The sequence below is a fragment of the Tiliqua scincoides genome, chromosome 5 (genome assembly GCF_035046505.1).
Source record: "Tiliqua scincoides isolate rTilSci1 chromosome 5, rTilSci1.hap2, whole genome shotgun sequence".
Classification (NCBI taxonomy): domain Eukaryota; kingdom Metazoa; phylum Chordata; class Lepidosauria; order Squamata; family Scincidae; genus Tiliqua; species Tiliqua scincoides.
Window position 1 is genome coordinate 8,265,909 of NC_089825.1, and position 25,004 is coordinate 8,290,912.

Sequence of the window (25,004 nt, forward strand, 5' to 3'; positions counted from 1 at the left end):
CAGGGTGGTTGAAAGGCTTTAAGGGACGACTAATCTGCATTAAGTGATTCTGAGTATGCATCATTAGATACAATCCTGGAACTATTAATTCCCAGCTGAGTTTCTTTGGAATAAATGATTTATGCAGGTTTGAAGCCAAAATGTGGGATGCCCTCCCGTAAACGGCTGCAGGTGCCCTGGATTCTCATATCCTGTGTTTGCTGAGAGAATGTTCTTCTGGAGTCATAATAACAGTGCTGATAATCTCCCCATCACCATGGTTTCATAGCCTGTATTCTGAAGCCCACATTATTCTTGATAAAATATTTCTGAGTGTTACATGCCACCTTGTGGTAAGATTTTAGTTTTTCCTTCCCCCCCCCCCCATCCTTTCAAAATAACCTCTGTGGGTTTTATATTGAGATGCTTGCAATACATTAAAGGAGACCATATATTGAGCAAAGAAGATCAGAAACTTAATGTTTCCTGAATGCAGAAGCCTGCCGTAATGCCAGCTTTACGTTGAAGCATCCAGTCCCTTTCTTCTGAAAGACTTGCATACAATTTTTGAAAAGACCATTTGAGGCAAGTCTCTCTACTGAGTTTTGTTTGTTTATGTCATACTGATCGCATGCCTGGGCTTTGTACCTTTTTGTGTTCCTAATAAGTCTTCATAGAATTTGGAATGACTTCATATGAACAGACGTGGCTATTTTTACACTTCACCACCCATCTAAACTTGATATATAGTACAACCTCATTATGACTTGGCAGGAACAGTGAGAGAAATAAACAAGCATCCAGGGTGACTTCTCTGTTCATCCTGTGCCACTTACTAAAACTCAGGTGCAGCTATAGAGAATATTAGCCCCGGAAGACCTGGTTAGGGTTGTCATTGATTCTGCTGACATTTAGAAGCCAGGCAAATATGATTCTATTCCTGCCTACATATGGTTTTCATTGATTTTTGACTCTTGGTCCCTATTGTGAATTGTTTCTTCATGGTAACTATTTTTATTTTGCTTTGCTTTGCTTTATTTTGCTATATTTGCTTTGATTTTATTGTGGTCATAAATGACATTGATTTTGAATGGCCTTATAGCCCAATCCTATCCATACTTTCCTGGGAGTAAGCCCCATTGACTCCAATGGGACTTACTTCTGAGTAGACATGCATAGGATTGGGCTGTCAGAAATCTATTACATGTGATAGGAATACAGAATATGAAAACAATCAATCAATATGGTAGCGTGTGACAGAAAATGGAGCATGTGCAGATGATTACACTATTCCGTGGTCATCTATATCACCTATATCATGATCTTGCACCAGGTGCACAGATGTGTGTTAAAATGGTAACCAATCACCAGGAAAATTGGCTCAAAGATGCTTAGTTTGCATAGCTTTTTGTGCCCCAAAATATAGATGCCTTTTGCATCCTTAACCCCTGACCACACACGTTATAGGTGCTGCAGGTCTAAAGCACACACCTGCAATGTTTAGTTTGCCATGTTCATCTTTGTCCTTGGCTTAGGGGCTGGGTAGATCTGAAAACAAAGGAGGAAGCAGAGATATAAGTCTCTGACACACTTTAAAGTGCTGGGGGAGGGCATGCAAGAAGCAGGTGCTTTAGAGCTTTTAAAAACACACTTAAGAAAAATAGGTTTTCAAAAGATGGTTTCCAGGATCACAACAGAAGTGTTTACTTCTTGATTCCAGGCCCAACCATACTGCATTCTGGGAAGGACTTGGGGAAAACTCACTTGATAACTGTACACATTTTCCTGAGGAGCTATTTGTGGTCCTTTTTGAAAATTACATGATTATTTTCTGAAAGTCCCCTTGTACAAGACCTGGCAAACCACAAAGGAGAAAGGCAAGGTAGGCATTTTGAGAGAAAACTGCTCTCCTCTTCTCCCACCCCAGCCAAAAGGAACAATGGCATTTTTAAAATATGCTACTTTAGGGGAGACTGAAGATAGGATAGATTTTGATTATGCTCCGTTAACAAGAAACTGTTAACTTTCATGTGAAAGTATTGCCGTGGAAAACATTTCTCAGAGAAGAAAAATGTGTATGTAGTTAATGTGTTATAATCTTGTTTTCACTCCATGGCAAAGCTGTAAAGTGCAATTACTTATCACTTCAGGCAGCAGAAACCCGGGTATCTCTGCTGTTCCTCTCTCCTGATGTAGTTTAATTAGGTGTTGGCTTCCACCCCATTTCCTATCTCGGGAGAGGGGGGAATATAACCCTTTCACACTCCATTTCAGCTCTTTAGTGGCACTGCTGAAGAAGAGATGCCACGGCCTGCCGCTGGAAGCAGCACCCCCAGCCAGGAAGGAAGCTTTCTCTAGCCTTCACTTCTGTGTTCCTTGTTAGGGTAGCAAGGAGCTATGAGCCTGGAACTCACTTTGCACAGCAAACTACCCCTGCTTGGGTGGCTTTCTGCCCGTTCGCTGGCCATCCCACACATTCTCGAAAGCTTTGCCACACCAAGCTGCTACTACTGCCCTGAGCCACTTGGGATTCTTGTAGATTTGTGCACAAGAGTTTAACAGATTTCGTACTGCATAAGGAGGTCCTGATTTTCCTACATGAATTCTCACAGGTCTCCCAACACAAGCAGAAGAACTAACTGTCTGAACTAACAAGCTGAAGAAAATAACACTACACTGAATATGCAGGCTCCCTGAGTTACAAATGGCTGCACCTGTACTTTTGTGCAGGAGCTGTACACAGATGCTTCCATGCAGGCCTGATAGCTCTGGGCTGGCAAACACTGGCTGTTCAGACCTGCTTCAGTTTCAAGTTACATATAGACCTCTGGAACCTAACCTCTCCATATGTAGGGGTCTTAGTGTAAAAGCAACTCCTTTGCTCTGAAAAGGCTATCACAGAACTCACATGAGAGGTGCATAGCAATGAATCTTGAAAATAGAATTTTTGGTCCCCTGAGGTCAGTGTACCTTGTCTTAGTAAAATATATGTGTGTTTCCTTTTTTTTTTTTTTTAAGGCAGAATCAGTTTAAAACATGTTGGAAAAACTGCTCTCAGTGACAGAGGGTTTAGTGATGTCATCTACTGCAGCCAATCAGTGCTATGCACAGCTTCTGTTTTGACTGCACTGAACTGGATTCCCCTGAATGCAATCAAAGAGAGAAGATGGCACATCTGAACAAAGCTCAGTGAATGTGCTTCTGCAACAGGCTCATGTTATCTGGAGACTGAAAACATCCAACAGGGAAACATCATTCAAATTCCCAGTTTCCCACAACTAATACTCATGCCCTGGTACAGTCCCCTAAAGGATAGCCAATGGATCTCTGTTGCTATTAAGTTCAGAGTAGAAGCAATTCTGCCTGTAATTTGAACAGTTCACAGGTAAGCAGCCAGAAATTACAACACTGGAGATGCAGCTTTTATTCCGTCATTCAAGCATCCCTAGTGCCACCTTGTGGTAAAAGAATTCCAAGGTGGCCCACTCACAGCTCTGCAGTTGCATCCGTTATTTGAGAGGCTTCCAGCTGAGAATAATCTTCTGTGATTAGAACAGAACAATGCAGAATGCAAATAGCTTGGCTTTAATTAGAAATTATTGTTACCACAAGCTACAGTTTGGGGTTAGGCTGTGATTGGTGTAAAGGGATAGCTCTTCTTTTTTTTCTTCGTAAATCTAGGTTTAATTCTAAGCCATTTCATCTCTTGAATGAAACCATTCAGGAGAGAGGAATAAGGTGGACAGAAAATGTATGTTTATCTCAATGAAAAATGAGACTCAATTTATGAATGTAAACATCTGTCTGGTTATTTATACTCCAGTTGGTTTCATATTTTTCCATTTTTAAAGATTTCATTGTGATTGTAGAAGACTTTTGGACACATTTATGACCTAGTCTTATGAGTCACTATACAGTCATCTGCCCCTGTCCCCACCCCATATCCATGGGGCATACATTCCCACTGCCACTGTGGATACCCAAAACCATGGATAGCAGCAAACCTTGTTGCTTGTGGTTGCAAGGCATTCTCGGGCACGACTGGAAGCTGCATGGCATTCCAGTAGCTGTCTCCATTGGCAGCCCTCCAGCCCACTACCAGAAAGCAGGTTGGAAGTTTGCCAACAAAGATGTACAGGAAGCTGTTTGGAGGAAGTGGGCTGGAGGGCTGCCAACAAAGATGGACAGTGAGAGGACTCAGACAGCACAGGAGACAATGACAGGAGGGCTGCAAATGGGCATGAAGGAACGAAGACAGATGAGATATGAGTGCGATGTGGGTGACAGAGCGCTATAGGGAGGAACTCATGAATAACTGAACATATAAGAACCTGCCTCATCTGCAGGGAACCATTAGGGGTCTGGCTGGCCCTATAAAATTGCTGGTGGCCTCTGGTTCTGTTCCTCAGCCTGGACCTGGCCTGTTCCCCACGGCTTCTCCCTGTACCCAGCTGAGGTCACTCTGACAGAAATAACTTTTTGCTGAACTTTAAGAAGGTGCTGATCACACTTTTCTCACTTGGCGTAAGAAACAAGGCTGGAAGGGATGAGAAAGAACTACTTTTTATATGAAAATTGTTGACAGTATTTGTCTTATTAAAAAAAAGAGTCAAAGTGTTGGGCTAATACAGATGTCAAGCTGCACCTGCTGAAATTCTCTCTCCTACACAATTGTTAAAGGTCCAGGAGTCCTACAGTTGAAAGTTTGCCCATTCCTGGGCTAATGCAATGAAATGGGACACTAAGAGAAAACTCCTCTTCACTCAGCTGATCTTGTGCCATGTGAAGGGCCTGACCCCTCACCTGCCTTCCCGCCCACTGCTTGTCCCTGCTCAGCCTCACCTGTCTCCCCCTCACCACACATCCCTGCTCAACCTTACCTGCCTCTCCCTCACAGCACTGCCCCTGCTCAGCCTCACCTGATTCCCCACCCACCGTACCTGTCCCCACTTAACCTCACCTGCCTCTCCATCACATTGAGTGATCACATACCCATCATGGCTTGTAACCTGGACTTTTCCCCCAGAAGTTTGTCCAATCCTGGATACTAAAACAACACATATTAAAAACCAGGATGTCAGGGATAACTAATTTGAGCATAGCCTTCTTCTGAACATGTTAGTTGTCTGTGTGTAGGAATCTGGTTCAAAGGAAGCATTCCATTCTGTGAGCCCCAACTGGACACTGAAGTGGTTATGAGAGGTGCAGGTTGACCATCTTATCTGCAGCCTAATCACAGGCGGAAGAACTGGTTGTCGTTCCTTTAGGTGACACCATTTAGGACTTCAGGGTCTTAAGGAAGGCGGTGCAGAGATTTTGACTGATGCAAAACCCAGTGAGCTGATGAAAAGTGGGGAAGGTGCACAGGTGTCCATTGCAGCAGAGTTCTAGCACAATAGGTCTCCTCTTCTCAGCTTCCCTTCAGGCACTGTTCAATGTGATGGAGTAGGCAGCAGTTCTGGATCTGGTCAGGGTTTGGATTGAAGCCGGCCTGGTAACCCTGTGTGTGCCACTTTGAGTTTCCCAGAAGAAAGGCAGAATATAATTAGGATGAGTGAAATAAATGAAAGAATCCTCTTTGCCCCACTTACCCAACAGTCACCATATACTGCATCGCAACATTTTTGATTAAGGCAGTTCTTCCCACATTTGTAGAATTGTACTTCTACGTCTGTTATAATATAATGTGAGATAGGCAGAGTCTGAGATCTGGAAGTAGCCAGACTTAGGGCCCAATCCTATCCCACTTTCCAGCACCGGTGCAGCTGCAATGCAGCCCTGAGGTAAGGGAACAAATGTTCCCACACCTTGGGGAGGCCTCTCTGACTGCCTCCCCACCACAGGATGCAGTGCATGCCCCATTGGCACAGTTGCACCGGGACTGAAAAATTGAATAGGATATGGCCCTTCGGCTACACTCCTAACCACACTTTTCGGAGAGTAAGCGCCATTGAACAAAATAGGACTTACTTCTGAGTAGACCTGGTTAGGACTGTGCCCTTAGCTTCTGGAAGAAGATTGCCCATAAAATTAACCAAATGTCAACGCATGCAAGTGAATGCATTCTTTGATGCAGTGGTGCAGTTGACAGAAGCTAAATTAAAGTGAAAAGGCCTTTGCTGGTGGAGTAAGAGGGACAGGTCATGGCCAGAAATGTGGACCACATGACTACTCTGGTCCAGAGCAACGATGCTGACACGCCTGTTTAATGACACACAAGCATTTCTTTAAAAAAAATAATTGAAAAGATCAGGATGCAGAGCAGAAACAATAATATTCTAGAATGCATTGTGGATTGTGTTACTGTGACTATTAGTGCCAGATTGCATATTTAAATAAGCCTGCTTGTCTGGATGCACCCTTGCTTTGAAATGTAGACTTAATAAATATCTCTTTCCTCTCTGTGTGAGCTGCCATTCAGAACAGTTGAAATACTTGAACTAGCCATTATAGAGGCCTGAGATTATCTGTAATAAATATATCATGCACTACATCAAATCTGAGTGGCGGTTCATGCTGGAAGAAAATTGCAATGAGACTGGAAACTGTGTAGGTGGAGGGGAAACATGCTTAATTTTCTTCTCTCTAGAAGAAAACTATTGATCTTGTTCAATGGCAGGCTGAGAAAAAAGGGGGAGCCTGGTAAAAACCATCTTGCTACACAAAGGGTAATGAGAGCCTCATGTCAAAAAAAAAAATAGGAAGAAAGACTTGAAGGTTGAATACTAGTGGTGCGTAACCAACTCAAAGCTGAGATTCTAAATATGGTTTCTTCCAAAACAGTTCAGAGAGAAAGGGAGAGAGACTATGGCTGGCCATGGCTATCGTGGCCAACACTGAATGCTGAGACATAACCTTTTGGCATAGATCTGGGACAATCTGGATACAAACAGCTGCTTACTCACAAATTATGCGCATGACCTGAGATATAAAATGGGATGCAGTTTCGGGGGCTTCCCCACCACCTTTCCTGCCTCAGCAGGTTCTTTAGAATCTATCACCACAGGCAGGAAAGCTCTGGCCTTCCCGCTGGCACACAGGCAGAGCGCCACATGGCCATTTTCCAGCAATCACCACCAACAGAATGTGCATTTTGCCAGCAGTGAAACTCAATAGGATTGGTTGGTAAGAAATGTAAGCCCCAGGAAGTGACAAGATATAAAGTCCAAACCAGCAGAGTGAACTGGGTATTGTAGCGTGAAGAGAGGGTGTCATAGAATTTCAGCTCTCAGAGCTCCCTTGGGAATGACGTTAACTATGGAAGAGATATGCCCCAGGACTAGAGTGCATTCGAGAATTGGCTCTGCTTTGTTTCTGGACTGGTGAGTTAGAGAGTGAACACCGCATCTCCAGTCCTGTAAACAAACAAGATAATTATCCAATTATCTAGAATTGGATAAGCCTGTAGCTCCTCAGTCCTGGAGGAACCTGATGAGCAAGAAGGAACAGAGGAGGTTGACTTGGAAAACTCTAACTTCGCTCATGAACATCTAGGCTAGAAATATGACCAAGGACCAACATCTGTATACATTGTGTATCTCTGACTGGGTTACTAACACAGTTTTCTATAGCTTAGCACTAACGTAAAACTTAGTCATGTTGCAAGGTGCCAGAAGTTGAAACGTTTCATGTCTTTCTGCTGAAAACATTATCTGAGGCCGTTCTGTAATTTGTGCTATTCCTGTATTGTAGGTTGAGTTACCATTGTAGGGCATTCAGATCATGTTTCCCAAAGTGAACATGACATAACTGAGCCAGGCAAAACCCATGCTCACTTAACTGACGCATCTTAGCAAGACTCATTCACAACCTTCTCTTGCCTTCCAATAATAATGCTGATGTGGAAAGAAAGCTAGCTTGGTTGTAACCACAGTGGATCAAAAGCAAGTGGACTTTTCTGAACAGGTGGCGTGCAATTCTGTTCTTAACATAAGGTGGTTTCACTGCAGGGCTGCTTGGGAATTAATATTGCTGTATAGATTTTACTTCTCTCACTATCTTCATGATGTGATGAAATGGATGGGCTCTGAGCTGGTGTAGCTGCTGGCAACTGACAACAGCCACTGTGCTGACAAAGCAGTTGGTGGCTGCAGCTGCCAACCAAATTCCCTTCAACCCCAAGGGCTGTATCCTGTGCAAGTTTGTCATGACTAAGCATCATTGAAACTAATGAGTCAAGTTCATTGAGACTATCCTCAATTCCATTAATTTCAATGGAATTTCGGAATCCTATCTTTCTTGGGATATATTGCCAACCAGCATTGGGTCACAATAACTGGTTTATTGTGGTGTGAGTTAGCTGAACTGGTCTTTTGTTCCATCTGTTCACTTTTTATTTACTGCTCTCCTTCAAACACAGAGAAAGAGAGAGAGAGAGTTGGAATTTTTTGGAATTGGCTACATATGCACCGTCTTTTTATCCACCATGCCTTGGTATCCATAAAGATCTTCTGTGTCATTAAAAATCACATGAAATCACAGCCTCACCATTAGAATCTCATTACTGTTCTTCCCCTGAAGTGTGTCCTAAAGCGCAAGAGATCTGAGATGTTTGCAGAAATAAGTAGATCCTAATTAATTCTGAAGCATCGAAAACTGGCCAGCCCTCTCTTTTTATTCCAATCATACGCTTAATTATTAAATCATACCTGATATAAAAAGCTTAAAGAACTGCGTTAAAATGGAAAATGATTCAGCAGTTCAGCAAAGTCAGAGTTATCTCGCATACATGCTTATTTGTTTCTTACAATGTTAACTTGATCAGGATGCAAAACTAAGCATGAAAAATATTGAAACCTCTTGCCTCCAGTAGATCTGCTGTTTATCTTAAGAAGTTTAATAGTACTTTCTGGAGAAGGTGTGATGGCGCAGGTGCATTCTATTACATGTAGCGAGACTGCAAAGTTGCAATTGGATTCTGCAGTCAGGTCTACTGTGAAATTAGTTAGATGTACCGGTGAAATAGTTAATCTGGATCCTAGAATGGATTTGCTGCTTATTTTTCTGGACGTGCACCCAATCCTGAGCTGCCTGGCCCCCAAGGCTGCAGCAGCACTGAAATGGCTGCCACAGCAACCTATGGGCATTTAGGCAGCCGTGAAAGGCTTCTGACTCCTCCTTGGGGGAAGTGGAAAGTAGACCCTGCATTTAACTGGCACGAAGTAGTCCTGTGTCGGGCCAAGAGGCCCCAGATACAGTGTGGGGCTCTGTATCTGGCAGAGCTGAGCTCTTCCAATTCTGCCCCTCCCGCCCTGCTCCTTCCCCGCCATGCCCACTTCCCGCCCCAACTTACCTCTCTGCCGCCTGGTGCTCACCTAGAGTGCTACGTATACAGGGAAACACTATATAAATAACAGCCCCTCTTTTCATTACCTTCGTTTTCCATTAGACTTGGGTGTTTCTTCAAGGAACATTGTTGCTTAACTGAAGAACACAATATGCAGCAATCAGCCTGCATGCTAGAGAGATTCTAACCAAACATTAACAGGAAACAGGAACTGCCACTGCTTCCTGTTAACATCTGGTTAGTTTCCTCCCTAGTTGCCTGCACGTCTTCAGTTAAGCAAGAGTATTCCTTGGTTAAGCAAGAAACACTCATGTTTCAATCACTTCTAATGGAAAACAAAAAATAACAAGCCTAGAGGGGTTGCAGACCCATGGCTGGGTGAACCAGCAGATACCGCATCCATAGATACAGGTGGCTGTCTGCACTTAGCTTTGTAATTAACATAATTTTCCTCATGGTGTTGCACTTGCCCTCCTGTATGCAGCATTTATCCCAATATTGGAACATGCCCTGTAAATGTAGGTGTTGGATTAGGAAAAGGTTTTTTTGCCTGGACTAAGGACTATACTAGTGTACCGTTCTCTACAGTTGTGAAAAGTGGCTTGGGGGAAGGTTAGATTGCGTGACACACTGAGAAATACACAGCAGTTTATGTGAATACCATACACATAAAACACCTGCAGCGTAATACAGATCTAAGCTGCAATCTTGCATGTGTTTACATACAAGTATGTTTCATTGAACATAGTAGGACTGGCTTCCGTACGGCTCTGTTTTGCTCCCCCCGCCGGGAATGGCTCTGAAGGGAGGGGCCGCTTGCCCTCCTCACTGAGGCTCCCTGCCAGCCTGAGTGCTCTGCCCCCCTCCAGCTATGCCACCGCATTGGAACCAACAGCTGTAGACTCCTCATTTCCCTTGCTCGGTCCTCCACTTTGATGAAGTATTATTTTGCATAATGTAAAACAAGCCTAATCAAGGTTCAAGTATCTTAATGTTCGTAGTAATAACTACTAGCATATATTTTTCAGTGTTTTGTACTAATCTATTTTCTTCCCTGTGGGATCTCTGAGCTGTGCTGCAAATAGATCTTCATTTTTCACCTTTGTACACTTTAGTTTCTTTGCTAACTGACATTTTGGATCTAGTAACCTTCTTTTCTTCTTCTGCATTTAATTAGAGGAGATTCTGAAGACCCATATTGCCCACTGGTGGTCCCCTGATGGCACAAGACTAGCATATGCAACTATCAATGACTCCAGAGTCCCCGCTATGGAGATACCCACATACACAGGCACGCTTTACCCTACAGTGAAAACTTACCATTATCCAAAGGTATGATGAAAACAAGGGGCTTATCCTATCCAAAGGTGCTTACATTCAGTATCATCAGCACATTTGCCTGATTGAAGTAAAGAACTGAGTGTAAACCAGAAAGGCAGATTCATTTCTCAATGAATTATTTAAATGTTTTTCTAATCAAGTCAGGGCTAATTTACACAAGAACGCATAATTCTGTAATACCTTTTCTGGATATTTTGTTGTTGTTCAAAGCAGCTATGGTGGCTTCAATTTAAACAGAGGACTCTTTGGGTGAGGAGGGGCTTTCTAAACCTTTCCTTGCCAGCTCTTTATCCACTCAAAACCAACACACACATTCCCACCCAAGTGGGAAAAGAAGAGAGAGGTTGTCCGGAGAAAGGATGCAATTCTTTTATCAGATCCTCAGTGGCCTTTGCATGTACTAATGACTGTTTTGCAAGCAACCGCATTGGAAAATTTTATCTTTCTCTAATTAGTTGCCCATTTTCAGATTCTAAAATTTGCTGTGTCCAGCACCTAAGTCCTGTTTAGATTTTCTAAGTCATCATTCAACCTTTCACAAAGCATCCAGAAAAGCTGAATAGAGGATGGTTCCATAGCTGTACCAAAGAGATGCAACATGAAATTAGTTACCACTAATGTGAACTTACCATTATGTGTATTTAGAACCAGAATATCAAGCCATCTGCCCTGGTGCAAGTGATTAATTTATGACTAGAGGTGTTTGAAAATGGAGTTATTTATTTTGCTCAACTTATTGTGTTCAGCAACACTTAGGGCACAATCCTAACCCCTTATGTCAGTGCTTTCCAGTGCTGGATGCGAGCAAGCTGGAGCCTGCCTCAGGGTAAGGAGACATTTGTCTCCTTATCCAGAGTAAAGCCCCAGCTTGCTCAATGGGATTTCTTGGAGCTGGTGCAGACTCGAGAAACCCTTTGTTGGTTCTGAGCCCAGGAGGGGGAATACAATTTTTGGGAGGAGGCCTCCACCAGTCCCAACCCCCTCCCATACCTGTCCCACCACCATTCTGTCCTTTTCTGCCCAGAAACATCTCCCCCTGCCCTCCTGCCACACTCCTGCACTGCTCAGCATTTACCTTGGCTCTGCTAGTGGCCTGGGGGTGGGGTCCAACAGTGGCATTGGCAGGGTGGCACAGGCCTCCCTGCCTGTGCTGCTTACTCCTTGGGTGCTGCAAATATGCTTTCTGGTACGTTTGCAACACCCAGCAGTGGGGCAGTGTTGGCTCAGGCTGCCCGGCTGTAATCCTGTTTTACTAACTGGAAACAAACACCTCTACTTATAACTTAGCTCCACTTTAAGATTCAAAGCAAAGTGGCAATTGTAATTGGTGTGCTTGCAAACAGGTCATCAGTACATCAAACCATTTCTGTCTAAGTGGTCCAAGGATATCACCCATACCAGGGGAGGAGGTGTCCCCTTATGCATTTTGTCCCTGATGTAGCCACCCCTCACCAAGGGAGGGGCTAATGGAATCTTGCTGACTTCAGCAGACTTCAGTGAAAGCGACTTCAATTCAAGTACTGCTGCTCTGTTAGGTAGTTAATGTGAACTGTGGCCCATAAGGTATTTTACTTGGCTTTCCAATGAAGGCATCTGTTTTGAATTCAAGGCTTCTGGGCTAGTATAACGCAGCAAATTCCAACTGTAAACGCAATACTGCAACTGATGCATTGCCACAGCACTGCAGAACAAAGTATGATTGTTTCATCTTCCTTTGTGTCCTAGGTTGGAATGGAAAATCCAAGCATTTCCTTACATGTTATTGGTTTGAATGGACCTACTCACGACTTGGAAATGACTCCTCCTGATGATCCAAGAATGAGGTTGGTTGCTGTTAATGCTGTACTAGTGAAATACCACACACACACACACACACACACACACACACACAGAGAGAGAGAGAGAGAGAGAGAGAGAGTTCCTACTTCTCATCTCTTCTCTCCCTCTGAACCACCTGGCCTTGGTGGTTCATCTTCTCATCTCTTCTCTCCCTCTGAACCACCTGGCCTTGGTGGTTCATGTCAGGCACAGGGGTACTTCTGGCTGCCACTGATTTACCTGGTCTTTTGTTATAGAAGGGCTTGCCTGTTTGGCATGGAGCAGCTTAGTGTTGGGGGAGATTGTATTGGGGTGATGGTATTTACTACTGCTACTGCCATCTGAATTCTTGGGGCTGTGATCTGACTGTGTAGAACTAAACACATCCATCCATTTCAGTACTCCAAGGGCTTTCACACAACAGCTTGTTTGGTCTCAAATGAATTACTTTAAAGGAAAACATTTGAACATGAAGAGCTCCATGCTTATTCGCAAGACTATGGCTATAAATTAAACACATTTACACGTGCATACACACACAGAGTCAATATAATGCATCTGATGACGTATTTATTTTTTCATTTATTTGCATTTATATTTACACACTTTGCATTTCCTCCAAAGAATTCAGGATGACATCTATGGGTTTATCCTAATAGCAATGCTGTCGGGGTAGGCTAGGCTCCAAGAATGTCATCCACTGACATTGTTAATGACTGACCAGAGATTTGAACTGGTCTGAGTCCGGCACTCTGTACCACAACTGGGTGTTCACTGGCACAGTTATGCCACATTAAGGCTGAATCCTATGCACTTGGGATTACATTTGATTGAACATCTGATTACATCAGTGGGGGCTACTTGTAAATGAGCATGCATAGGACTGCGCTCTTGGTCTTAGCTGCTACAGCTTCACATGGCTGCTCATCTGGGATGTATGACGTTTATATTCAATAGCTGTTGTCAGGACTTTTCCTGTGCAACTCTGACAATGTGCAATTTAATAACTTCAGCGAGGGCATAATGAGGAGTGATCCCTGCATTGTGGTCTTTGAGTCTCTCATTCAGCTCTGTCTTGACTGGCATCTGAGATCTTATTCTGTAATACAAAGCAAGCTTAATTTGGCAACATGTTCTTTTGAAAGTAATGGGCTATCATGTCAGCGTAACCTCATGAATTATGTTTATGTTCATCAGAAACCTCTGATTATCTTAAAAGCTTTGGCTACCTTCCAAGGTAGTTGAATGGATGAGTCTGAGCTGAGTAGTGTATCCGATATATTGCTAAGGTTAATCATCTACACTCCATAGAGTATATTATAGAGTTCAAAATTAATTTTGCACATTCAAAGCTCACCTTGAAGCCTACCAAGATGAGGCAGGTAATAGGAGTCAGGGTTTTAGGCATGATCTGAAACTATTTATCGTATAAAAGGGTCCCTAGCAATGAATCAGTGCGCCCAGGAAGTGAGGCTCCCTTTATTTAGGGGGAAGCACAAGTCATTAGTCTTCTGATAGCCTAGAACAGATGTCTGTATTAATGCTGAAAATGTCTCTAACCTCAGAGTGAGCAAAACACAATGTCTTCTTCAGGACTCAGCCAGAGTTCTTGAGTGAGTGGGGAAGAGGACACAGCTCAGTGGCAGAGCCGCTTTGCTTCTGCGCTGTATATAGGAAGATTCTGTATTTCGAAAGACAGGTCTGGGAAAGACCGCTGTTTGAAGCATTACAGAATCACTGCAGATAGTTCCAGACTAGAAGGGTCAATGACCAGATTGTATAGCTTCATATGTTAATAAGATACCAAACATTTTGGTTTAAGTCTCTCTTGTCTCTCATCCTCCTTGGCTTCCTCATTGTGGTCACCGGCAATCATATTCATCCCTAGCTTTCTCCTGTCTATACTGAATCAGAAAGCACTACATCACTTCTGATCAACAGTATGCAAACCACACAGCTGAGCCTTAATGTGTTTCTTGTGCAAAATTTGGAATTCCTGGGTGTGAAATTTGAAAGGGGTGTTCGGTTTGATTGAGAAGAAATGTTCAGGTCCTTCCTATTTGCTCCTATCATGCTCCATAATGTCCCAGCCTGTTCATTCCAGAGCCTGGTCAGAGATATGAAGTGACTCCACTGCACTTTTAGACCTTTATGGAAGGGCTTTTAGATTTCACGAGTATCATCAGTACTTGCAACAAACATTCACTAAGCCATTTGGAAAGACCACCTTATTCCAGCTTCTTTGCAGGGGAAGGCAGGGGAAATCAAACAATAATTTATTCTACAGTATGTTTGTATGTGTTCATTCTTTGTGAAACACTTCTGCTGAGAAGAGGTTTTCATTATATATTCATTTTACTTTAATGATAAGGAACTAAGGGCCCAATTCTATCCAAATTTCCAGTGCTGATGCAGCTGCAATGCAGCCCCAAGGTAAGGAACAAACATTTCCTTACCTTGAGGAGACCTCCCTATCTACATTGCAGGATGCAGCATATGTTCTGTTGGCATGGCTACATCAGTGCTGGAATGTTGGATGGGATTGAACCCTAAGCCATTCTAGAGAATATGCTGTTGCGTGGTGGGAGACACTCCAAAAATTACTTGCTTGCTGAACTTTCAGTACATTATTATCTTCCCTTATTTTCAATTGTGTAAAATTCAGTCCTTCCACCCTACTGTGCAGCTGAATTTTTGCAATAATGCAGCTGAGAACCACAGAATTTAACTCCAGGGTTTTTTTATTATTATTATTATTATTATTATTATTATTATTATTATTATTATTATTATTATTATTATTATTATTATTATTATTTTGCCAGAGAATCAGATCATCTTCATTCCTCAAGTCCTTCTTCCTCTGTATGCATAGCAAACCCTTTCCAGAACACAAGAGTTTTCTCCAGCACATTAATCCCAATGAGAGCAACAACTGCTTATACATATTTTATAGCAAACAAATGAACTCATAAAAATTTTATGGACTGTATGCTGTGAAAAGTCATTGTATTATAATTTAAAGATGACTTTGACCTGCACATTTCACTTGAATATGATAATGTGGCATGATTTGTCAGTCTTACACCGGCAGCCCTCATTCATTATCAAGTCATTTACCCCTTTTTCAGCTTTGGGGGAAAAATTGCATACTCTTCACCACAAACATTAACAATGTTATACCAAGCAAGATTCTTACTACCGGATGATGAGAAAATTAAAATCAAGAACAGAACACAAAAAAGAAACCCTGCCTTATTGTTTTGACACATTTGAAGGCAGGAAACCACAAATTTGTCCCCCGTGGCGTGCCATAGTGAACATTCCTCCCTGACTCTATGAACATAAGAAGAGTCCTGCTGGAGCATTTGAAAGACCCTTTTAGTCCCGCATCCTATTCCCACAACAGCCAGACAGATGCCAGAGGTATGGCATGAAGTCCAGAGCTAAAGAAGTTGTCCCCATTGCTCAAAGGCATTCTGTCTCTCTTAATATAAGGGATTTCACGTAACCATTGACATGTCCTACCTCTTTTAAAGCCATGAAAGCCTGAGACTATCACCACATCCAGTGAGAGTAAATTTAATAATGAATTTCATAAATCAGTGAAGAAATACTTGCTGTCCTGAATGTTGTAGCCAGTCACTTCTACTGGATGACCTCAAATTCTAGTGGCATTTGGGAATGGAGAAAAAAGGTTCTATTCACTTTCCCAGCACCATGCATAACTTTGTCATGTCTGCCCTTAGTCATCTTTTTCCAGAGATAAGTGTGGTGATCCCACACTCCTTGGGGAAGTCACTGGGGCCTTGTATGGGAATGTGTGTTCACTTATCACGGAGCTGCATTGTGGCTACCCCGGAGCTGGAAAGTTGGGTAGGATTAGACCCTGAGTCTCTGCCCACCTCTTTGATGAGTGTGCAGGGGGATCTTCTCTGATTGCGTGCTGTTCTTTGCTCATGATTCCAGAGCAAAAGGGAATGCAGTTGTCTCAGTTGTCTTGAGGTTTGTTACAGAAGAGAAAAAGGACCAAGGTGTGGTGCCAAAGGATTCAATTGATCTTGGCTTTATTGTGATTATGTGCATGCAGTAGTGGCAATGAAATGCTCTTTATGTTTTTTTCCAGGGATTATTACATAACCATGGTAAAGTGGGCGACTAGTACCAAAGTTGCGGTGAATTGGCTAAACAGGGCACAGAATTGTTCTATCCTGACTCTCTGTGATGCAACAACAGGAGTCTGCACAAAGGTATGTCAGAGGTCAGGATGCTGATATCTTTCCCTCCAGCATTTGTAGTCTTGTTCCTGGTGTTTGAAGTCTGAAAGCGATGTGTCGCAAGAAAAGAGAATCCAGAACTGTGCAGCCCAATCTTGTGCATGTTACTCAGAAATTTGTCCCACTGAGTTATATGGGGCACACTTTCAAGTAAATATACATAGGATTGTGAACTAAAGCTACATTAATGCATAACCAAGCCACTGCAGTCATTGGGATTTTATAAGAGCCTCATTTTTACTGGGTCTTGCCTTAGAGATGTTTTCCAAGTTTGAGGGGCATTGAAGGGTTTGCAGCTCTCTTTTTGATGATACAGAGAACAAAATGGAGCCACCCACACGCTTTAAGATATCATGGTTATTTCCTATAAATTTCCACTTATGATCTGGCATCTCTAGCAGATCAGACAGTACTGTTCTGCAACTGCTTGAGAGCGGGTTGCTCAACACAATGGCATAGCTCGAGGGGGTTCAAAACACTAAGTTTCACAGGCAGCCTCACCGCAGCGTGCAAGGGGCCCCTCCCCCTCCCCTTTGGAACCATTCCAAAGGGGGAGCAAAATGGCGGGAGCAAAATGGAGGCTGCCTGCGAAACGTAGTGCTTTGCACCCCCTCTAGCTACACCACTGGTTCGACACCTGCTGCCAAAAGTAAGTGCTTTAGACAGTTTTGGCAGCTGACTTTCCCCACGGCAGTTTTGAACTCCTTTCCATTTCCCCAAGCTCACAGGTGTTTGCACAGATCTCCAACTTCTGCCTTCATCGTGTATGTGGTAGAGGGGGAAGGCGCTCAGTGCTCCTTCACTATGCAGTGGCCCCAGACAACACATCAGCAATGTAGCAGTCCCTGAATTGGCATCTTTCCATTAATCACATGGATAACAGCCGTACTGTAAACGCATTCACTTGTTTAACCAAGATTGAAAACAGAGCACAGGGCAGTGTGCTTTTCAGGCTGCCTTCTCATAAAACACACTTAGTTGGGCTCCTCTGTGTTTGCTTATCCACTGTTGAAACTGAGCGAAACAGCTTTCTGCCCTGGTGAGCAAACGATAATAGCTGCAAACGACAGCATAGTATTTAATGATGTTGCTTCATTTCAGAAACATGAAGATGAGAGTGAAGCCTGGCTGCACAGACAGGTAAGAGTGGTCTTTTACCCCAGATTGCTCTTGTTTTCATTCCTTAATAAAAGCAATGACCAAAGGCAGCGGAGCAGAACTGCAGTGACATAGATCAGGAAATGCAAACTGACACTTTGATCCAGATTCATGTCCTGCCTTGTGAGCAGGTACCCTGCTGGATACCCCTGTCCATGCAATCACACAGTCACACACATATCTGTGTGTGTACCATGGATACCATATGTGCCTCTTAAAGGACCTTTTGTTTGTTGGCACCGTGCACCAGGTTGATTACTTATATCAGTGTTTCTCAACCAGTGGTATGGGTGCCACCACTGGTATTTGAGGTGGTGTCTGGTGGTACTTGCAGGACCCCTGAGCCCCTGCCACCTGGCAGCAAGACCGATAATGTGACACAAGAAACAGTGTTAGGAGGCTCGGCTCAGCAGGCAGAGCTTCAGAGCGTTCCTTTCCATGCTCAAAAAAGCCCTCCCGTCCACCCTGAGCTTCTGACCTGTGTTTGTCACTTTGCATCTGGTCTTCCAACCCAGAAATAACTGGTAATGATGTCATGTGATGTCATGAGATTATGTCACCAGTTACGTCTGGTGGTACTTGGAATAGGTGGGCCGTGTGAAGTGGCACTGTGTAGGACAAACACTGAGAAACATTGACTTAGGGCGCAATCCTACCCTGCGCTGGAATAGGCAAGCCAAGAGGCTTGCACTGTATCCAGCACATGATAGGGGCCCAAAGCGGCTCAGTCAAAGGCAAGGAGAAACTTTTTTCCCTTACCCCTGGGTAAGGCGCCCTTGCCCCAATGGGTCTCCTCGGACTTGCGCCACCTCCTTTATTTCAAAAGGAAATAAAAACTCAAAATCAGTGTTAAAAGGGATAATCGAACAAAACATCTCCTAATAATATTCAACAATAAAAACTTGATAACAACCCAATCAGTCCTAGTAAAGTGGGACTACTAAATCTACAAAAACGATGATTATATCTCTAAAAAGTGGTTGCATCTGTCAACAATGCAAGGCAGGAAGTCTGGTCTGGTCTGGGTAGAGCCTCCATTTACCTGAAGATAACATCCACAAGGTCGCCAGTTCGAGGCCACTGGCACCGTGCGACCTTGAAGCAGCTGACAAGCTTAAGCCGAGCTATTCCATCTGCTCTGAGCGTGGGAGGATGGAGGCCAGGATGGAGGCCAGATCAGAACGAAACATCTGAATTGTGGTGGCTCTTGAAAGATAGAGCCTTCTTTCAATTGTAAAAATCCCTACGGGGATTTAAATAAGCCTGCCTATGTAAACCACCTTGAATAAAGACCAAGAAAGGTCGTATATAAATACCTGTATTATTATTATTAACAAACCTGCTACAGTTGTTGTGGAGGGGTAGGGGAGGATGGGTAGAAGCAGCTGGACTATGTTTGTGTGTGAGAGAGAGAGCTGATCAGAAAGGATGGGTCAGGAGAAGACTATCTTTGTAGGAGAGAACAAGGGAAAGAAATGACCAGAAACTGTGCTAAAGATTGAAATATTGAACCATCCATGTCCATGTAAATAGAAGGACAAAATGCTGAACAAACCCCACAATAGCTCTTTTGCTGAGCTGAATTCTTAACAGCCAGTGATAATTTACAACTCACTTAGCCAAACTGATCATAAACATTTACTGTTTGACAAGACAGGGAAGTTAGACACACACAAGCGCCATGAAACAGACCTTATCCCACCCCAATTAGTGTAGGTCAAGAGAAGGGGGAAAGTGAGATTGCAGATGAAACCTATTCACTCAGAAAAAGTGGGCCAAGTAGCATAAGAAAATAAATTAGAGTTGGGTTAAATGCCAGTTTCACCTTTCCTCTGCCTACTGAGACAATCACTCTGCTGCAAAGAGGAAGTCCCCAGACTAATTAGCAGCAGAGATTAGGTCTTTAGTCTTGCCCCCTTTATACCCTCAGGCTGTTTTTGTGGAATGCCATTGCCTCTTTCCTACAAGCCATGATGTGTATGCGCAACCTCCTGATTTTAGAAATGGGCTATGTCAGAATGCCAGATGCAAGGGAGGGCACCAGGATGAGGTCTCTTGTTATCTGGTGTGCTCCCTGGGGCATTTGGTGGGCCGCTGTGAGATACAGGAAGCTGGACTAGATGGGCCTATGGCCTGATCCAGTGGGGCTGTTCTTATGTTCTTATGTCCTTTCCAGCAGCTGCAGGACCTGCAGCCACTAAATAAAAAGCAAGAAGGAACTTTTCCAAAAGACATTTGGGTGGAAGTGATCCTAATGGACAAGAGGAAAAGTTGCTCATGAGGTTGGACAGCTAACTGGGACAGGATCCAAGTGTGCAATCTTGAAGGTGCTGAGGGCTTTCATATCTCCTTTAAACAAAGAAAGGCTTGAATTTTTGATGGTGATGTCGCTTCCGGGTTGTGGGAGGCTCTTCCTGATTCTGCAGCCCCCTTCCTCTGCCAATGGAAATAATTCATTACTGCAGACAGTTGCCCAAGAAGCAGAGCCACAGATGAGTTTTTCAGCTATTTTCAATTGCTGGGCTCCAAACTCCCAAGGCATACCCGTGAACTTTTAGTGGCACATTAAAGCACACCGGTTGAAAATAGCAGTTTTATAGCAATCGGGTAAGGCAGATAGATAAGTCAATGGTGAGGGCAAGTGCTTAGCTACATCTTTGCCTGAACAGGAGCCTCTTGCCGCAATACATTCATTTCCTTCCAAGAAGTGTCAGAAGTTTATGCTGTGCAACAGGCAAAGCGGGACTCATTATAGTCTCACTGTATCAGGGACCTTCTTTATGAAAATGTGATTGTCCTGCTGCAGAGAGGTCAAAATGTATAGCTTGCAAAATGGTGATGGATCCTTTCCCCTGGATCTCGGAAGCTAAGCAGGGTCAGGCCCGGTTAGTACCTGGATGGGAGACTGCCTGGGAATACCGGGTGCTGTAGGCTTATACCATAGTCTTTCGAGACTGAAGGTTGCCAACCATCTCCCTATACTGAACACTATCTCCCGATTTTGTCTGATCTCGGAAGCTAAGCAGAGTCAGGCCTGGTTAGTACTTGGATGGGAGACCGCCTGGGAGTACCGGGTGCTGTAGGCTTATGCCATAGTCTTTGGAGACTGATGGTTGCCAACCATCTCCCTATACTGAACACTATCTCCCGATCTTGTCTGATCTGGAAGCTAAGCAGAGTCAGGCCTGGTTAGTACTTGGATGGGAGACCGCCTGGGAATACCAGGTGCTGTAGGCTTATGCCATAGTCTTTCAAGACTGAAGGTTGCCAACCATGCTCGTGTCTGTTACCTTGAAGCAGTGGCCATCTTCCTGGTTGCAGAGCAGTGTGTAATACTGTGAGGTCTCCCAGTGAAGAGCAGAATGGCTTATGTGGCAGTCGATTTAGAAACAGGCCAATGAGCCAATAGTGCGATAGTAATTGCTACAGAATATAATGGCATTTGACACAGCTCCACAGAGAAGTACAAACTGCTTTCCTAACAAAGTCTACGGGAATTGCAATTCAGAGCAAGGCTATTCCAAGCTTCTCCATTTGACTAAGTGGGTAGATTAATAGGTTATCTTCTTTCTTTTACACTCTCTCAAATTATCAAGCTGTAATAGCTTTACAAATTACTGAGTCGTGGATTCAAAGATCTTTAAGGTCCAGAGGTAATTTCAGGACTGTTATGGCCAGGCGTCCTTGTGTAGCCACTAGATTTATTGAATCTGCCCCAGTTGCTGTGATAAGGCCATTCTCTCCTGGCACACCCAGACTGTAGTTGCTGTTAGTTCTGATCAGGCAAGGGGTGAGGCATGTCTTTTTGGACACTCTGTGATTCACATGGAAAGCTTTCCAGGGAGACAGTCCGACCCATGCTGCACAGTCCTGTTCCCCTCTGAACTGGTATGTTCCAGCATAGGTTGAGGCACTCTGCACGTGTGCACTACAGAACTCACACCGTAGGCTACTTGTGCCATGAAGAGGCCTCTGAATGTGGGCAACACAGTGGCAAAGGAAGTTGCATGTAAGTTAAAGTCATGCACAGTTGTTACCAAAAAGGGCTGTTATGTTTTAAGGGGAATTATTATATTAAGTATTGGCAACCTTCAGTCTCGAAAGACTATGGTATCGCGCTCTGAAAGGTGGTTCTGGCACAGCGTCTAGTGTGGCTGAAAAGGCCAATCCGGAAGTGACAATCCCTTCCACACCGGGAACAAGTGCAGTCTGTCCCTGGTCTGTCTCCCTGGCTATGGGCCTTCCTTCTTTGCCTCTTAGCCTCAGACTGTTGGCAAAGTGTCTCTTCAAACTGGGAAAGGCCATGCTGCACAGCCTGCCTCCAAGCGGGCCGCTCAGAGGCCAGGGTTTCCCACTTGTTGAGGTCCATCCCTAAGGCCTTCAGATCCCTCTTGCAGATGTCCTTGTATCGCAGCTGTGGTCTACCTGTAGGGCGCTTTCCTTGCACGAGTTCTCCATAGAGGAGATCCTTTGGGATCTGGCCATCATCCATTCTCACGACATGACCAAGCCAACGCAGGCGTCTCTGTTTCAGCAGTGAATACATGCTAGGGATTCCAGCACGTTCCCTTTTGGAAACCTCAGGATCGCAGGCTGGATAACAAGACAGCGTAATGCAAAGAAATTCCCTTGTAGCTTAAAGAGCAGACTGGGAGAAAGTTAATGTTCAATCAAAGATTATATTTTTATTACGAAACACACAAAGGTAAACATAATACATTTCTTAGTTCTAGTACTTGAAAAATGTACCTAGCTTTTATGGTGGTTGCATGTGCTATGTATTTGGTGCATCCAAGAAAGGAATCAGAAACGGATAGGTTGTAGGGAAGGATTTTAGGGGTCCCTTAATCTGCTAAACCCAGTTTGCTAACTAAAGATGGGGGAAGAAGGGAGGAATAGATGGGGAAGAAGGAAAAGAGTTTCAGAAACGCAGGATAGTTACCTTTCCCGGGGAGCAGTAGGGGAGGGGAGAGTCCTGTCGAGGACCTTTGCCTTGGAGGGGGCAGCCAGAGAGAGAGCCATGTGGCGGAGTTCTCTCTTAAAAGGGGCTTGGCTGACCTGGAAGCTGACCTAGAATGACCGGATGTATCCCAGAGCTGTGCGCATGCTCAGTATACACAAAATGGTACACGTGGAGTATGTAAAAAAAAAAGTGGAAGGGTCCAGAAATCAGCTATCAGCAAAGGCTGACTCTGGGGGAGGGGGGTAGCTTGCTTCCTGTTGCTACTGGACTTTGGAGTCAGGATGTAGCTTAATGGCTTGCTAGCTACACAATAGACAACAATAAGCAACTATTTACAGTGATTGAGAAAACCATTTACTCTTCCAGATTCCTTGACTGGGGGATGGGGATGTGATTACCATGAGCTTGACTTGACTTGATTACCTGTGTTGAGGTTTAATGGGTTTGCATAACAGTGAATGGATCAGGAGGCACAGTGATTAGGTTAAAACAATACACATTTTTAGGGGACATTTAGGAGAATATAGAGACATTTGCTTGTCCCTAGAGAAAGGAGCTCGATACCATAGTCTTTTGAGACTGAAGGTTGCCAACTACATGAGAAATGAGTGAGCTTATGATTTGACTCTTTTGTGGCCTGTAAGAGAAGTTTTAGGCCTGCATTTTAGTCCAAAATACATAACCAGATATAAAACCACAACTTGGAAGGGAAAAGGGGATTTTCACGTAACACAGTAGGGCAAAAAAATAATAATAATAAACCTAACTTTGCATAGGACCCAAATGTGTCATAGATTCAAGACAGGCAAAAGAAAATACTTCTTCATACAGTGCAGAATTAATTTGTGGAATTCATGGCAGCAAGCTGGCCACTGGCTTGGATGGCTTTGAAAAGGGGGCTAGAGAATTCATACAGAAGAGGCCAGCCAATTGTATTGGCCATGGGGGGTGTATGAAACCTCCAGAAGTAGGATGCCGCTGAACCACAGTCACCCTGGAGCAATAGTGGCCTATCGCTATCTCATCATGCTTGTTGGCCTTCTGGAAGCATCTAGTTCTGGAAACCAGGAGTTGAACTAAGCAGACTGGCAGATTCTCAATTCCACAACACTGTGGTAAGTTCTGGTGCCCGGCCCCACTCCACATCAGCAGCGCTGGTGAGAGGGAAGTAGCAGAGTGATCAGCAGCAGAGGCTTAGTTAAGGTTTCAAAGAAAGATTTTTCTTACAGTTCATGGCTGTAGACATGCGTTTTCTGATTCGGACCAGAGCCTCTGGTACATTAGGAACAGGAAACCCTAGAGCTGTTTTCTTGGTGTGGAAATGTGGAGAGGATGAGCCTATGGACACAGTGGTCTGGCAAATCACATCCTTCTTCTTTGGTGTCTGGAGAGAAAGCAAAGAATGTGAGAAGGGGGAGAAGAAAAAATAGTGTTAAGGACCACAATTCCTGCAGGAACCACAGAAAAGACAGGTAGGTGGTCTCAGGTGACAGGACAGTACACTGCCCTCTAAAGTCCTGCAGGATGTGTTGCATCCAAGTTCCAACAAGCAATAACTGCTGGTGGGAACTGAAGCAGCCAGTCATACTTGCAAATTTTCCTGTGGAGCAAGAGAGAATGTACTGTGGGGGGGGGGTGCCATTTTTTTGACCTTGTAAAAGGTCTTCTGCAGCCCAGCTCTAACCTCCACAGAGGCTGCATATAATTGTTATAAGAGGTGGACAGTACTGGGCTTGCACCTTTCTTCCACCACAAGTAGAGCCTGTGGGATCCAGCACTGAGCATGCTCACATCTATGGGCACATACAGTCCCCTTTGTGTAGTAGGCAGGAGAAGCATACTCTCAAACAGATATATACATGTGGACATCAAAACACATGTGTGTGCAGCAGGGTGGGTGCATGAGTGACTCAGAAGGGTCACTTCTGCACCCCCTATATGTAATGGGCTCTTGCCCTAAGGAAAGAGTAAACCAAAGTAGACACGTAGAATGAGTCAGATTGTAGTTGCTCATCAGAGATTTCAGAGGAGAAAAATTTATTCATTCATCCCAACCAATCATTTTCTATTTTAGCTAAACTCCAGTCCATTCTAGGGTGAAGAATTCTTTTCCTGCAAGATACTGATTATTTTCCACCTTTCCTGCTCAACTGTTCACTAATTCTCAGTATCTCATGTAATA

General features: G+C 43.9%; 1 protein-coding gene across 2 annotated transcripts in view; it reads left to right on the forward strand.

The window, feature by feature from the left end:
• Window positions 1-25,004, forward strand: part of DPP6 (dipeptidyl peptidase like 6) — a 383,341-nt gene that overhangs the window by 314,534 nt on the left and 43,803 nt on the right. For both annotated transcript variants that reach the window (XM_066627029.1, XM_066627027.1), the window contains 4 exons: window positions 10,443-10,597; window positions 12,332-12,429; window positions 16,551-16,674; window positions 17,803-17,841. In XM_066627029.1, coding sequence (XP_066483126.1) covers window positions 10,443-10,597; window positions 12,332-12,429; window positions 16,551-16,674; window positions 17,803-17,841 — 416 coding nt within the window. The remainder of the gene's footprint in view (window positions 1-10,442; window positions 10,598-12,331; window positions 12,430-16,550; window positions 16,675-17,802; window positions 17,842-25,004) is intronic.